This window comes from Gadus macrocephalus, chromosome 4 (assembly GCF_031168955.1).
Source record: "Gadus macrocephalus chromosome 4, ASM3116895v1".
Lineage (NCBI taxonomy): Eukaryota > Metazoa > Chordata > Actinopteri > Gadiformes > Gadidae > Gadus > Gadus macrocephalus.
Genome location: NC_082385.1, coordinates 6,805,922 through 6,822,206, shown reverse-complemented (window position 1 = coordinate 6,822,206; position 16,285 = coordinate 6,805,922). Strand labels below are relative to the sequence as shown.

At 44.7% G+C, this 16,285-nt stretch overlaps 2 protein-coding genes across 9 annotated transcripts in view; both read right to left on the bottom strand.

Moving 5' to 3' along the window:
• Positions 1-466: 466 nt before the first annotated feature.
• Positions 467-9,547, bottom strand: nup54 (nucleoporin 54). Of its 4 annotated transcripts, XM_060049747.1 has the most exons (15): positions 9,222-9,547; positions 8,699-8,806; positions 8,291-8,371; positions 7,763-7,798; positions 5,952-6,038; positions 5,239-5,394; positions 4,904-5,118; positions 4,133-4,320; positions 3,684-3,880; positions 2,840-2,894; positions 2,654-2,747; positions 2,409-2,516; positions 1,942-2,061; positions 1,309-1,419; positions 467-1,002 (listed from the first exon to the last, which is right to left on the bottom strand). In XM_060049747.1, exons 1-15 carry the CDS (start codon positions 9,262-9,264, stop codon positions 874-876), a joined length of 1,728 nt encoding a protein of 575 aa, XP_059905730.1. In that variant the 5' UTR covers positions 9,265-9,547; the 3' UTR covers positions 467-873. The 4 variants fall into 4 exon arrangements, with proteins under 4 accessions (XP_059905730.1, XP_059905731.1, XP_059905732.1 ...); XM_060049748.1 differs by lacking the exon at positions 7,763-7,798; XM_060049749.1 differs by lacking the exon at positions 8,699-8,806.
• Positions 9,548-9,669: 122 nt separating this feature from the next.
• The window catches only part of LOC132455784 (lysosome membrane protein 2-like), a 30,435-nt gene continuing 23,819 nt past the window's right edge, over positions 9,670-16,285 (bottom strand). For 2 of the 5 annotated variants that reach the window (XM_060049751.1, XM_060049753.1), the window contains exons 9-14: positions 14,855-14,973; positions 14,195-14,268; positions 14,053-14,104; positions 13,697-13,849; positions 13,369-13,416; positions 9,670-11,230 (exon numbers count right to left, since the gene is read on the bottom strand). In XM_060049751.1, the coding sequence (XP_059905734.1) occupies positions 11,111-11,230; positions 13,369-13,416; positions 13,697-13,849; positions 14,053-14,104; positions 14,195-14,268; positions 14,855-14,973 (566 nt within the window). In that variant the 3' untranslated portion in view covers positions 9,670-11,110. The remainder of the gene's footprint in view (positions 11,231-13,368; positions 13,417-13,696; positions 13,850-14,052; positions 14,105-14,194; positions 14,269-14,854; positions 14,974-16,285) is intronic. The other 3 variants (XM_060049754.1, XM_060049755.1, XM_060049756.1) reach the window with 3 other exon arrangements.

Sequence of the window (16,285 nt, the reverse complement as noted above, 5' to 3'; positions counted from 1 at the left end):
CCATTCAAAAGAGAAAATGTGTTGAGAATAAGGTTGGGTTAGGGTACGGTTGGCTGTTTGGTAGTAGTGAGTGACCTAAGAGGAATGGGACTTTGTTATAATTATTGAGACCCTTATTCTTAAAAAACTAGAAACTATTCATTACATACACTATTAACGATGGTCATTAAAGGGCCTAGAATCAATGCCTACCGGTCTGTCTACCTACTCACCCATGTACTCACTGCATAATACCGAAGCCTTAAACCAGGCTAGGTGGACATATTTCTAAAGTTATGCGTTTTGAGGGAGGCCTGAAGGGAGGTATAGGATTACTCTGGTTGATTTCTTCCAATTGCTTAGCCAAAGTTTGTTAACAATTAAATTATTAGCAACGTTGTTTGGTATAAAGAGTTCATACAAACATTATGGACCCCGATATTGTACAGTCTTGGATATGCGTCACATGCAAGAAATACAGCCAAAGTTTTTGAAGGATTTTTCATTTTATTAATAAATCATGGAGCTCGTCATGTTACAACTGCAATGAAAAACCTATTTACAATGAATAACATTTTGTTGTACAAACAATTGCCAAATGTCTGAAAGTATTGTTGGTGTAACTGCAATATTGTTCAGACATATGGCCTACGTTGGGCTTTTTCTCTAAGTATGTGGTGTGGGTTTTAAAAACCGTACTCAGTCCGTGACTACTCTGCATATTAGGGACATACCGTCTCGTAAAACTCACATTCATGTCTCAAACAACTACGGAAACCATCATCGTAGTTTTGAGTTGTTGTGTTTCATGTGAAGGGAGTCTCGAGAACCACGGAGGCTTTGAGTGTTGGTGCATTAAGGTGTGGGGGGGGGGGGGGAGATCTGTGGGGGGTTTCAGCTGTGGAGCCCGCTCCGGATGTGCCCGCTGTCCGTCAGCCCGTGCTCTATGAGCTTGATGTCCTCCAGGTCGTCCTTGATCACACTGATCAGGTGGCCCAGGCCCTCTTGCTGCTGCTTCAGGTGCTGCACGAGGAGGACAGAGTTACGGATTCAGCCTCACTCCCTAGGCCTGAGCCTAGGGAGTGAGGCTCAGGCTCTCAGGTTAAGTCCTTCAGGGTTAGGGGTAAGGCACATGTTCTGGGATCGGCTTGTGCAAGATGCCCAACTCTAACAAAACTCAATTAGCCCAATTTATTAATCAAAACATATTCATATCCGCATTTGCTTTGGGTCAAAGTAATACAATTTTTTTGTATACTTTTGTATTACTTTGCATATGCACAGAAATGTGCATATGCATACATAGTTATAATGGAGGTAAAATCTCACCTGTTTGATTTCGCGGAGAACGTCCGCATCCACGTTATAGCGCTCCTCTGACCTCACAGCCCCAAAGTGGTTCTGCATCCGGATTTGGGACATCAGCTCATTTAACCGCCCCTTTTTGATAAAAAAAAACAACAGTGGAGAAATGTATTTATATAATACGGAGCAAAACCATGCCCACATAATCTTTTATTTAAACATGAGCCTTAGTAACAAAAGTCCACAAAAGTGAACTTTACCGTCAGACTGACCGTGCAACAAGTTACAAAGCAGCGCACCTGAGGAGCAGGTGGAGAAGCAGGGCTTAAATAGCCTGCTTCTCCACTCATTCGGGGCTCTCCCAGCCATGTTGCTCCTGTACGGAGAGACCGGGATTCCACCCACGGGGGATAGGACCGTCGATTCCTCCCAGGTTTTTTCATTGTTGTATTATTTTTCAGTTTTCGACTTTGTTTGATTTTGGATTAAACATGCCTTTTTGGCTTTTGCCCAGCGAACTGGTGTCCTGTTTGGGAGGAGGTGGTTCACTCACCGTGCCGGGGTGCCACAATAGACAGAGTGCATACATCCTACTGAATAGAATATTCACAGTGTTATGAGGTAGTTCTTGTGGTTGCCACCAACACAAGCACCCACCTTGAACTGTGTGGGGGCGTTGAGTTCAGACTGGATAGTGTCCAGCTGCACCCGAAGGTGCTCCTCGTCCACCTGGATAGCGTAGCCACTCTTCCTCTGGATCTCCTGCTTAATGAGCACCTAGCAGGGGGGAAGGGAGGGCGATGATAAGGCGAGGAGTGAGGAGAAGCCAGCTGAACTCCTTTAGATAGTCAAAGTAGCTATCTGAACTAGCCGGATGAACTCCTTTAGATAGTCAAAGTAGCTATCTGAACTAGCCGAATGAACTCTCCTTTAACGAGCCAAGGAAACCATTTGAACTACCCGGATAAACTATGCATCTCAACTACCCATATTAACTAACTAGCCTGACAGACTAGCATTAAGCTTGCCAAAATAGCCAGCAGAACTAGCCTGATGAGCTAGCATTTAGCTGTAGCTGTATGTGTATTTGAGGTGAACCCGATATCCAGGCGAGGATTCTCTACCTGCAGGACTCTGTGAGACAGATCCATCAGCTTCCTTTTGTACTGGGCTATCTTGGCCACCGTTGTCGCCTGGTTCTTCTGCAGGTCACTGATGTCCCCGGAGATGATCTGAGATGGGTGGACACACGGGTGATACAGGAGGTCATTTTGTGTACGAGTGAGAGAAAGAGAAGGAGGGGAAAGGAACAGGGTTTTATTGGGCGTGGTCGCAGGGGATGGTACGGTGGTCTGGGATCTCCACTCACATCAACCCTGGTTTGGTGCTGCTTGGTCATCTGCTCCTGGATCTTAAGTCTCCGGAGCAGCTCTTTGAACCCCACCATGGGCACCGGGATCAGCCTGCAGGAGGGGGGGGGAGAGGAGGTCAGGACCCGGTTGGGTACACTGGTTTATAAATAGGTCCCAGTCTCTGTGCTGCAAACCCAACCTACTTCTCAGGTTCGGGGTTGTCCACCTTGGCCTGCTCCCATATGATCGGATCCACGCCTGAGAATGACAAGTAGAAACACATGGCGTTCACTTGACGGAACAAAGCTCTACTCTTCAGTTCTTTTTTTTAATGAAATGACAGGCGGAGAAATAAAGACAAAAAGAGAGATAGGCAAAGACAGTGAGACAGGAAGAAAGACAAACGTACGGAGAGACAGACACGCAGGCCTTTCACACATGAACTGATTAACTCCAGGGAATCAGGGAATCAGGGAATCAGGCCCCAAGATGAGTAGGAGTTACACGTTCACACATGGAACGCACAACGGGAGAAAAGGCGCGTCAGACGTGTTCCCACATATGGGAGATGCTCTGTATACATCAGGCGAGGGGTGGTGCCTGGGTAGAGCGTGTAGGAGGCAGGCCGTGACGCACACCGTAGGCAGCGTCGTCGCAGTGTTTTCTTTACAGCACATCAAAGATGGCGGACGGGGCTACCAACTCTCTTTTTGCGGTGACATCAGAAGAAAAGTGGAAAGCAGACGGAAGTTGGAACGGGGGAAGAAGCAACGTCAGTAACACGCCAACTCGGCTCTCAGATTCTTTGGACTTTACACTAGGGGACCTGGTGTGTTCAACGCGAGCCCTGCCGGGTATTATCCGGAGAAGGTCAGACGTACGCTGCATCTGTGAAAGGCCCGACAGTGAGAATGAGAAAGACAAACTGGGAGAGAGAGAGAGAGACACACATCCAGAGAGACTGAATGAGACAGAAAGACAGAAAAGGAGAGAGAGACACATACAGCGAGAAACAAATCCACGCAGAAAGAGACTCGGGAGACCGACCTGCGGGCGCGTTCTGCAGCAGCTGTTTGAGCTGGGTCTGGGAGAGCTCCGTGCGCGTCACCGACATGAGGACCCCTATCTGGGCCAGCTGGGCCTTGACGTTGGCCTGCTCCACGAAGCTGTACAGCGTGCTGGCCGCGATGCGCTTGGACGTGCCGTTGGGGGAGCGCTCCACCACGTACACAATCACCTCCGTCCTGGTGAGGGATAAATAAGGTTCAGTCAGAAAATGCATTTTAAGTGAGGCACTCATCGATGGTGTAAAATGAGGAATGCAAGCATTAAAAAATCATGGGGGGGGGTCTTGAGAAAGGAGGGCAACAACAAGCCAACCCAAGGTCTTTCCGGACGGTATAAACTGCTCCATTTACATCCACTTCTCCCCACTAATTGTATCCCCCGTTTCCCGTATTTATTTTTCCAGAACGCGTGTGAAAACCAATTCTCACTGGTCGTCGGGCAGGGCCTTGACCCCCTCCACGTTGACGGACAGCGACTGGTTGCTGCCCAGCAGCTTGAAGAGGGACTCCACCAGGTGCTGCTGCTGGGCGCGCACGTCCGCCTCCCTCTTGTTGAGGCACAGGGCCACCAGGCCGTCCTCGTCCTTGTTACCGGGGATGCAGCTGTAGCCCACCGCCTGCATGGCAGAGACACACACACACATTGATTTAAAGTACCACCCCATAGGCACACTGCATACAAGTATATGTAAATGCTTTTATTAATAATAATAATAATAATAATAATAAAAACTAGCATTTCCACATAATTTGAAGTCACTTTCTATCCAAAGCCAACCCAGAAAGCTTTCAGCTGGGAGTTGAATCCACAAGACGCTACCCTATCTCCTCATCCCATCCAAGCCCCTCCTCTGACTGTTCAGGTAACAACACGTGCTTATAAGCCTTCAATGCGGGCCGGGGTTCCAACAACCACCATCAATAGATCATCCTGCGCTCCAAAACAGAAGAGGGAAACCACACCCGACAGACTGAAGGCCCCAATCTGGCCGGAAAAGTCTTAACAGCTGGGGTAGGGGGAATTTTTTGGATTGGTTAACTTAACAAGGGTCACCGGGCATTTTTGCCTTTGCATTGCTGAGAGGGCTTCAACACAAACTCCGAGGATGCCCGTCCCATGTTTCACCCTGCAAATGTTTTTGAGTGCGATCCACACCTTTACAAGCACCCATCTTCTCCAGTCGCCCCGCCCCGCCGTACCTTGAACCTGCAGAAGGGGTTCTCTAGGCTGAAGTCAACAGCTGGCGTGCTGTTACTGTAGTAGCCCTTGCCCGTGCCCCAGTAGGCCTGCAGCTGGTTCCACTTGGCCAGGATGGCGTCCCTCTCGTCCCCCAGCAGAGTGGGTGCCGACAGGGCCGTCACCTGCTGGTAGAGCTGGGCCTGCCCATGCTGGGGCTGCTGGCCAAACAGACCACCTGAGAGGAGAGGAGAGAAGAGGGAGAAAGAGAGAGAGAGAGAGAGATTACCATGAGTAGGACAGTTAGACACCATGAAGTGCCGCATTCCCCCCCCTTATTCTCAGTGTTGTCTCTCACCTTGCTGCGGCTGAGCAGCCTGGATGTTGAAGCCCCCGAACCCACCCAGACCGCCCCCTAACGCAGCCCCGAATCCCCCCACCCCGGGGGCGGTGGCCGCCCCCAGTCCAGTGGGGAACCCAAAGCCCTTGTTCTGGGTGTTTCCGAAGAGGCCCCCTGGGAGGGCAGAAGAGGAGAAATTGTTCAGAAAAAACGAAAGTCACATGATGGTAACACGATTTAAAACCTTTTTTGTGACGCTTGACCTCATCGTTCTGTATCAGTAGTGGTTAAAGAAGAGTTTAGGGAATGAGAGGAAGGGAGTAGGGAGACATCTTGTGGCGGTAGGATGGGACGCTCATTACAAAAAGAAAAGCAGAAGTACATAGTTCCGATAAGTCGCAATAAAAACAGACACGTTAAGACTTTCTCAGAAGTTACCAATATTCCAGATTCGACCTGAAATAATGACCAAATCTTCCCATGACGAGGAATTTACTCTACCTGTTTTGAACACTGATTGATATGGAAACGTGTTCTTTTCCATAACTTCATGCCAGATAACCGAACACCTACCCAGCCAGCCACCCAAGAAGACAACCCCCTCTCAGACGCATAGCACATTAACAAAGATGTTTCTCATAGGTTAACAAGCCCTAAGAGTGCGGGGAAAAACAGGTTTCATTGCCAATTCAAATCCATTTAGTCCTGGTTGGAGCAGGCGGGAGCCCTACCTGTGGTGCTAGCGGGTGTAGCGAAGCTAAAGGTGGAGCCTGGCACGGCAGCAGCGGTGGTCGTGGCTCCAAAGCCCCCGAAGGCCCCTGAGCAATACACAAGGTGTTTAGAAAAACCTCCCGAAACAAACAGTGCATGCATGTAGTACACATGGACCGATGGGGAGAGATGAGGAGGAAAGGAGAACTAGTGACAACGTCATCAGCTTCGGTTTGGTGAGGGTTGAAAACCACTGTCCTCCAGAACCTAAACCTTACCCTAACCTAAAAATAACCTAAGAGTAGATCATAGAAGGCTGCAGGCTGGGCGTTCTGATACAGTGTGGGCTGTATCAGAAATTCAGAATATTCACTGCAACAGAGTAGTTCCGATCAATGCATTTTGTTTATGATCATATTGTTGCAAGAAAAACAAAGCAATATTAAGGCCTACACAGAGATCTCCTATTACTCGCTTAAAAGCAACACAAAAATAGTAACATTACAAATCTAAACTATACTGTATATGAAATGGATAGCAGACCTCCCAATACCAGACCAATGGTAGGGAAGCCAGGTTAATATTAAGGTGACTTAAAGTGCAAGTGATTCCGAAGACTGATATTTAAAATATAGTTTGCACAGAGTTCTAGGACGAAGGGGGGGGCGTTATCCCCATGGTTACGACAATCTACTTTGTGATTATTATTATTATTTTTTTATATGAACTGCACTACATACCGTGACACCAAAGACATTACATTTAGGCTTTATCCAAAGCGACTTACAATAAGTACATTTGTCATAAGAAGTGAAACAATACATTGCCGGTACAGTGTCGGTACAGTAAAGATGTTCATAGAACCAAGTGCAAGTACTAACCATCGCTAGGCTAACCCATTCCCCGTGTACAGCAGTGATAGCATTTACTGCAGATGCTACACAATTAAGTACTACGAAAGTGCAATGTAGATTAAGTGCGTACAATAATGCCGCTTTTCCACCGCACATGTAGCTCGACTCGACACGACTCGACACGACACGACTCGACACGGTAGCAGCACGGGTGCTTTTCCACCGCAAATAGTACCTCCTGGACGTGGGCGGGGTCGGCTGCGCGAAAGGGCCGTGACGTATTTGTGTACGCGACGCAAACAACACATACGCAACCCACACATGGACAGAACCCACATAACAACAATGGAGGACATCGATCGCATTACTATTATTAGCTGGCATGTTGAAGAAGTTGGAGAAGTGGAACATGTTGGCTGCGGCGCTGCTATGGATGTTACCAGCATGGTTGCCATGTCGCTCTCGTGACTTCGTCACACTCTCTGGCCAATCAGTCGCCGGCCGTCTGCCGACGTCACCTTTTAGCATCGGCTCAGCTCGCTTGGAACCTAGAGCGAGTAGGTACTAGAAAAAGCAGCCACTTCAGGTACCAGATACCATGGTACCGCGGTGGAAACGCAAAAAATGCGAGCTGAGTCGAGTCGTGTCGAGTCGTGTCGAGCTGGTACCATGCAGTGGAAAAGCGGCATAAGTGCGTACATTAAGTGCCAGGACGTACAACATACAATGGTGGCCGGAAGGTACCGCCCAGAAAGAGCGCCACACATCCACAAACACCTCATCACTGTGTGTTGAAAAAACTTCAAACACACGTCAACGTTATGAAAATTATGGACGTGGATGTGCACACAGATACTGATTAAATTAGGACATTTTTAAGGGGGCCACTACCTGTGCTAGCCAGGCTATTACCAACATTGATAACAGTGCCAGTGGTGGTAGCTGGACTAAAGCATGCAACACCCCCCTAAACCCACCAGCAGTGGGGTTTGCTGCTCCAAGACCCCCAAACCCTGCAGCCATTGGAGAGCAGGCAGCCAGAGACAGACGGAGAGAGAGGGCGACATGAAGAGGTTAGGGTAAGAAAAACAAATCATGCAATCTTGAAGAAACTTTATGAAAAAAATAAACTCTTCATTACACTTGATATGGGCATGCATCTTTAAGTTACTTGTAAAAAGCACAATCTCAAAGCATTTGTTTAAAGCAAAATGACACACACACACACACACACACACACACACACACACACACACACACACACACACACACACACACACACACACACACACACACACACACACACACACACACACACACACACACACACACACACACACGATAATAGAAGATACACAGGACACATTTAGCATTACTTTGTGAAAACCATTACGAATTCTAACAAAGCAAACGACTCCCGTTATATCCGAAAAGGGCACCTAACTGGACTAATATCTACAGCTATCCTTGGCTTGGTCGTGTACATGTTCGTGTGTAGGTCTTACCTGTTGCGGCCGAGCTAAACCCAAATCCTGGAGCTGCTGCAGCAGTTGTGGCTGCAGCCCCAAATCCAGGGGCGGTCAGGGCTGTGACAGAGGCAACAAAGAGGCACAAAATGTGCAGTCAGACTCAATGGCACTTGATACACCATACGGCTTGACCTCGTTCCAAATAATAGGCTGCTACAGCACAGGAAGATCGTCTTAGAAGTAGTGCTGACCAAACTGAAAGCACTATCATTTCCTGAGAATACATATTACAAATAAACAACATAGTACAAATGAAGACTATTTGGTTAGGACTTTTAGAAGATGTGGACAGGACAAGTGATGCTCCAACTACCAAATAGACGACATAGCACTATTTGTGTAGGACTTTAAGGAGATGTGGACAGGACTAAGTGTTGTTCTTACTACCAAATCCAGAGGCGGCAGTGGTTGTGGTGGCAGGGGCGCCAAAGCCAAATGCTGAGGATGCTGTGGTTTTGGCACCAAATGAACCAAATGAAAATCCAGTCGTGCCTTTATGATAGAATACAACATTTAATATGGGATGTCATGATATGGGTAGTGTAAATTATAAACGGAACAAAATCGCCATGTGGCTTAAAACCATCAGTTGTGGCTGTACACATGCAGCCGTTAATAAATCGAACAATGTGATCTAAAAATGATTACGTTCACCACTTAGAAAACTGTTACGAACGCTTCAAATACGAAATCAAATGAGATCATCTATAGACTCTATACTAAGCTTATGGGATGTGGTTCATCTTTTATACTGCTAACGTTAGCTGAGGAACAACAGCAGGCTACAAGTCTGTGATCTTTCTCTGTTGATTCAACAACGGCGGACAAATTTTGGTCAATAAATTCAGAATACATAGCAATACTTAATAATCGAAACGAAAGCCACATTTGGAGTTAAAAGTCTTACTGGCAGCAGGATTGGTGGGGGCGCCTCCGAAATTGAACGCCATGTTTAGGTTTGCCCTCCTATCATGTCCGTCCGACTATAAAATGCGGTAACAGTTGAAAGGTTCCGTGAGGATAATCTAGAGATGAAATCGCAAGAACATATTTGGGGTCCAATATACACACAAATAAATAAATGTTCTTGAATTTATGTTAATGCTGACCATATATATTTGTATTATTAATTTTTGGATGACGAACTGTTGAATCAAAACCACATATTCCTGGTTATAACCGAGTTATTATAACTAGCACGCACGCTTGATAAGTCCCGGTATCTGGAGCATTAAATGACTCTACATATTATGGCACTCCTTAACGCAAGTGTTAATTACTTGCTTATGTTAATATGCGATGAGGCTACATCATAAAAACTAGCATATACAGCTCAATAAAAACATACAAGGCAATTTGTAATAAACAATTTGATTGTATTATATTTCATGAAACACAAGAATCAATTACATAGAAAAGAAAATTCAATTTCAACTTTGAAATACGTAGCCTACAATTCTACAGATACGCCGCTATCGTTTTTAACTGAGCATAGCCAGGCTCGGTTCAAACAAGTTTGAACCGTTTGAGCCTATTCAGAATAAAAAAATAAATGTTGGCTACAAATTCTGTTCGATTTATTTAAAAGCTCTGTTTCAGCATTTTGCTTAATTCTGTTGGAAAAATACCTTCAATGATTTGAAAAAGCCTGGAATTTTTAATGGGCATATTGCATGGAAAAATGAAATGATATGTTGTATTTTGAAGCTCTCTTTCAAGTAAACCTTTGACATTTTCAAAGTTTCAGACCTGGTTAGACATTCTCTAATATCCTACCATTGGTAGATGAATCAAAGAAATGTAAATATTCAATGCCTTCAGTAACAGTTCAAAACAGTTCAGTGTTTTATAACAGCTAAGCCACAGCCATAACACAGACACATTGAAAATCTATGTGCAATGTCTTAATTTGAGTCTTAATTGTGTCTAAACCGGTTACATTTCTGAAACTTCTGTGGTACAAAAATGGATTTTGTCCAGACTCAAACTCACGAAGAGGTTGTAACAGTGACAAGGGTTAGAGCAACATTTTCACAGGCTAAGGGAAATAAACAAAGTAGTTGTAAGTAAAATATTTGAACGTTCCATTACCAAAATAAATGCTTGCATGGCACTACAAAGAAAAAACAAATATGAATAACTTCTATATATCTCTACAATTTTCCAACATTAGAATTACACAATCAACAAAAAAAACACAACTTTACAGAACAGTGAACATTTCTCACAGCTTTAAACTTGATGCGATGATATTAAACATGAAGAGGAATATATGCAGTTCAAGATTACAAGTCTATGTACAAACAGTGTCATAAGAGTGATGAGTTTGTATATATGAGTTTCTATTGACTAAAAACAATGAACAGCAAGACCATTACCATAACTATTTGAATAGACTGAAAATGTAACATAGGAAGGCTGTGGAATAAGTAACACATATTTTTGTTGTCAAAAAAGTGAATTGAGATGTACCAAAAGGAGTAAAGGCCTCTCCATTAGTAAATAACCAATTTCAAACACAGTAACTCTTCTAATACTTAACCGGACATGCCGCCAGTGTGTTTTTGAGACGATAAGTATCTATCATAGAGAATATTATAAAAATATAACTTTTATCAATCTCTTGCGGGACGTTGAGTAAACTCTCCTTATACTTATCATGAGTATGCTTATAAATACAGATGGAATTCTTTCCTCTCTCCGAAAACAATTTGGACCTCTATCAAATCCTTCCGACTGGCCGTCCTCCACAGTGGTGCCTGTGCGCAGACATGCGTCCCCTGCTGGCGAATTGTACTACTGCTCGGAGGTCAGAGGCGACAGGTGCATGTCTGTTCCGTTCTGGGGATCTTCCTTCTCTTTCTGACCCACGGCCGTGTAGGGTGAGTCGTCTTTGGCGGTAGTCTGCGGAGAAAACTGGTCACATGTTACAAAGTGTTGTTCTAGAAAGCCCGACCTTGCCTTGTTCACATGTTGCTGGACTAAAAGCTTGGATATAACAGGGTATCTGCAGGTTTCAGCAAGTCAAATTTAAGACTTTTTAAGACCTTTTTAATACCACCTTGAATGAAATTTAAGACCTTAAACCCGCGATGGCGGGGGCGATCCCGCTGTATTACAACCCAAGCATAGCATGTGTGTCACTCAATGAGACTCATTCAATTTTACTTTCTGTCTGTTTATTGAACATAAAGTGATACTCCAGGGCTCCGGACTAACTTTTTCCTTGGGTGCACTGGTGCGCCTACATTTTTAATTTGGGTGCACCAGCACGTATTTATGGTGCACCCAAGTTGTAAGTTGTTGAGAGGGGGGTGACAGCGTCTGGGCCCCCGGGCAGCTGCACCGGTTGCACTGTCGATATTTACGCCACTTATTAATAATATTTTCACCATTAAATAAATGCCTTCAGTAAGACCTGGGGGGTATACCACGAACCTCGTTGAACATACCCAGGCTTTCTTGGGAAAACCTGGCTCGACAGAGCCGCAACTCGCAATCAGTTAAATGGTACCACGACGCTCACTTTAGATTCAATTAGTTGAACCAGGTTTTCCGCTTTAGGTTCAATGCGCGTTCACATAAAAGGGGCGTTTCTCGCGTCATTTGAATCACCCTTATGCAAAATAAATCGCGCAAGAGCGTTGTATTTCATCCAAGGCGAGCAATGTATTATTATGAACTCCTACGAGGAATTCAAAGTTCAAATCACAGCCAAGGGGAACACGGTTGCCCATAATATGGCTAGGGTGGCGTGCTGGCAAAAATAGCCAACCGTGTTAATTCGTAAGTGAAAAGATTCTGCATATTGTCTACAAAATATTATGTATCATCATCCCTTTTACCCCCATATATGTGGGGCCCCATGAATTGCGAGCCCAAGTACCGGGAATGCACTCGATCTCCGACCCAATATCGGACGTGCACGTCAAGTTGCTTGCTTTTAGTGGCGTGGTTCAACGTCTCAAATATCAAAACAAAATCAGCCTTGTTGACGCTGCAGATTCGCTCGTTTCGGATGAAAGGCGCTGGTCCGAAGCGAGTTATATACGCCGTTTTGTCCCTTCCAGCAGTAAAGGTGCTCGCGATTTGAGAGTCAGGGAACATCAAACCGAAGAGATCTCCTATCCCCTCATTCGAGTTGTAGGACTGGTGCTTGACCACTGTGTTTAGAATCCACAACACCTCCGCTTTCAGTGTTGGTGTCGCACCAAATGCTACCCTCAGGTCAGTGCTAGCAGCGCGGACCGTCTGCGGCGGTGGCGCCGGGGCAGAGATGCAAAACGTAGAAATGGCTGGGGTCTGTGTGTGGTTCCTGGCAGAGGTTTTATGTTTTTGGCTCTGCATATGGCTGACGACAGCCTTAATCCCCATGGTGCCGAGCTTGAATGTAGGCTACTTTTGCACGGAATGCATCTGGCCTGTTCTGGGTTGGCAACGGACGCTATAGCCAACCTCGGAAACGGACGTCTTCCAGCCAACTGACGTTGAACTTGCATTTACCCATTGTTGCAGACTAGCTAGCAAGCGCGCAGACATCCGTTTATATATGCAGCTAGCAAGAAAGTAGCCCCTCGTACATCTCCTTCCCGAAAAGTCCGGCGAGAAAAATAAAAATTTAATTACCCTGCCCCGACAAATTTAAGACCTCCGAGTTATAAATTTAAGACCAGCATATGACATTTTAGACGAATTTAAGACTTTTTAAGGCCTTAAATTTAGAAAAATGAATTTAAGACTTTTTAAGACTTTTAAGACCTCCGCGGACACCCTGTATAAATACATATTGATATGTTTTAGTTGTAGTATGCGATAGAAATGTCCCTATGCCGTCATCGTATATAGTGATATCTTTCAACATGAAGCGGGTCGTAAACAAACTAAACAAGACAAACAAAGAACATAAACAAATCGTGCCACTTGGTTAACCACACAAACCTTTCCTATTGGATGGAGGATGATGAGGTGGGAGGGTTTAAAAGTGTATGAGGCTGACATGAAACGGTGGAACGTGAAAGCATGGTTGAAAGGACAAAGACAAAAGCCACACTTACAGAGGAAGCGTAGAGAGGCTTGGTGAACGCAATCTTTTTAACTTCCTTCTGCATGGGGGAATATCAGGTGACAAACATGCACGATGCTGTTAGTACGAATTGAAGTAGATGAGTTATGAATTATCGTCCATGTTGGTGAGCACAAAGTTAGTGTTTTGTAGTGATATCGTGTGAAGTTTTAATGAGGGAGCTCTAACATCAAATATGTTTTGAATAAGTTCAGCACAATAAAGTCAGAAGCAGACAAACGGACACATAAAAGAACAAATGAACTTATAATATTGGACCACATGCTTTTGTGAAAAACATTAAACATGAGATGTCTCACCTGCTGGCGGCGGCTGCGTAACAGGAGGATGATGAAGACGACAAGCAAGATGGCACCCAGGCCCACGATAAGGAGAGGGAAGTTCGACACCACAGTCTCTATGAGAAGCAGCTTCTTGAGTCTCTCTGCGGAAGCGTCGTCAATCTCCACAGTCTGTTGTGAGAAAACAGTGCCACGCCATGAGGGAACAAGCAATCAATAACTTTCAATTCATCAGATGCTTTTATCAAACAAAGATTACATTTAGTATTGATTCAACCCCGTCCAAACCAAATATTCAATATCCAGTGATTGAACGAATCACCCACCCCAAAATGCCTGCTTTCGCTAGTGAAAGTATGAAAAAGAGGGCTTACCTCGTTGATAAACATGACTGGAAAGATTGTGTCATTTAGATTCCTTGTTGCCCTGCAATACGTGCGAAAGAGCAGGAATAACATTTTGAATGATTGCTTTTTAAAACGTCATCTGATACAGCTGAAAACACCAAATACTCACGGGAAGTAGGTGATCCTGCCGATGTGGATGTTAACCTGGGCTTTCTTGCTCGCACGAACAGGAATCCCAGTGGTCTAAGTCCAACAGATACATTTCATTTATTTATATGGTGAACCATGAAATTATTTTGCCTCGGCTCTAAAAGATATGTCTTGAGTGAATGAATTTGATTTTGATTTGTTTTTTATCCTCACTAATGATCTTAACCTGTGCAAACATCATGGCAGCAAGGGGAACATTACTTAATTATTCATTTAATTATGGAACACTAGGGGGCGCCACAACATACCACTTGTGCAATTTATTCACGCTACTAACTATTCCACCCTGTCACGGTAGATAACAGAAGAACTGACCCAGGGCTGATGCTGGCCGTTTCGGCGGAGGGGGGGTGGGAGAGCCTTTTTATATGTGAGGTAAAAACATCTAATTTGCCGAAATTTAGTGACAGGTAATACAATTAAGACAAACAACGGTGGGCCTCTTAACTAATTTATATATTTTTGTAATTCAATAATGTAAAATATATATATATTTTTTTTTACAGACCTTAATTTTTGGTGTCCCCCCAGGTGCCCTACGCACTCTGCGTACTCTGAGTATAGGGAGCGGCGTGCCTGAACTGACCGCAGTTTGATATAAACACAAAAAATGTCTTACAGGGTTCAGATCCAGGAAGGTCTGGTGTAACTCCTTCACTGGGTTGAGCCCCGTTACGGCGTTGGCATATTTGGGGTCCCCAAGGTAGAAGTGTGGGAAGGAAGCGACCACCGGAGCGCCTGGGTAGAGAAGAGGATGTAAGGGCAGGTGGTAAGGAACTAATGAAGGATCCTGGCAAAGAGGGCTGAGTGGGCAGAATGGAAAGCGAATCCATATGAAATGGTAAAGAGGAAACTGGAATGTCAGCCTGGATGGGTAATATAATTATATTTTTCCCTTGGAAAATTACGTCAAATGGGGCGCCCAAATTCGAAACAAAAGACAGTGTTCTTAAACACCTAGTTTATACTGGAGATCAGAGATCAATATGCAAGAGCTAGAAATCCCTTGGCAATCCCTCTTTATTTTATTTATAAAAAGTAAAGAGTCTTTCCCCTATATGCACCTAGCAGCGGCGGTACGCCGCTGCTAGGTGCATATATGAAATATATATGAAATATGACCGCCGCTGTTGAATTTATTTTTTTTAACTAGAGAAGAGGAGAGCTTCATATTAACGGAGGAACTTCCGCAGATTCGGAGTTTGCGGTTCAATAGATCATCAGTGAAACATCGTTGCGACACAATTGAGTGTAGTAACCCAGAGAACCAGCTACAACATTGTTTTCATCCAAACGAGCCGTCTTTAGCGAACGGTGAATTGCATTGGCTTCTACGAGCAGTTGGGGTTAGGGACCGTCTGCAAAGTGCAAAACTGAATTGCATTGTCTTCTACGAGAAGTCGGCTTTCATCCGCGAGCTTAGGGACCGTCTGCAAAGTGCAAAACTGAAAACGACCACAATGGTAAAATTTCAATAGCGTTGCCATTATTGACTCTAGAGTAGGGCTGCACGATTATTGCCAAAATGATTATCACGATTATTTTGATCAATATTGATATCACGATTATTTACCACCATTATTCATTGAAAAAAAAATCTTTCGAATTTCTACCACCCCCTTGTGGTAGGAGCCACACACTGTGCTCAGCGGCAAATTGCCGCCAGGCCACGCCCCCCCCCCCTCCCCCTGTTTTCACACTTCCGCCGGACCCACGCAGTCGCAGACAGGTGTACAGGGAGCGCTTGGTTTGCTTTGCAGCGGAGGTTTACTGCATGGGCGGGGCTCGTTTCTTTTTTCGTTTTCTTTTTTTTGCGGACGCATTATTTAAAATTTAAATCAAAAAAAAAAAAAAATAATAATAATAATTTAAATTAAAAAAATATCGCGAAAATATCGCGGGAACACTAAGTGTCATCGTGGGACGCCAATATCGTCATCGCGATAAAAATTCGATATATTGTGCAGCCCTACTCTAGAGCCCCAAAACTTGTTCCATAGAGGCATGGCCTCTTCATGGTCCTACTACAACCTTTAATTTTGAAAAATAT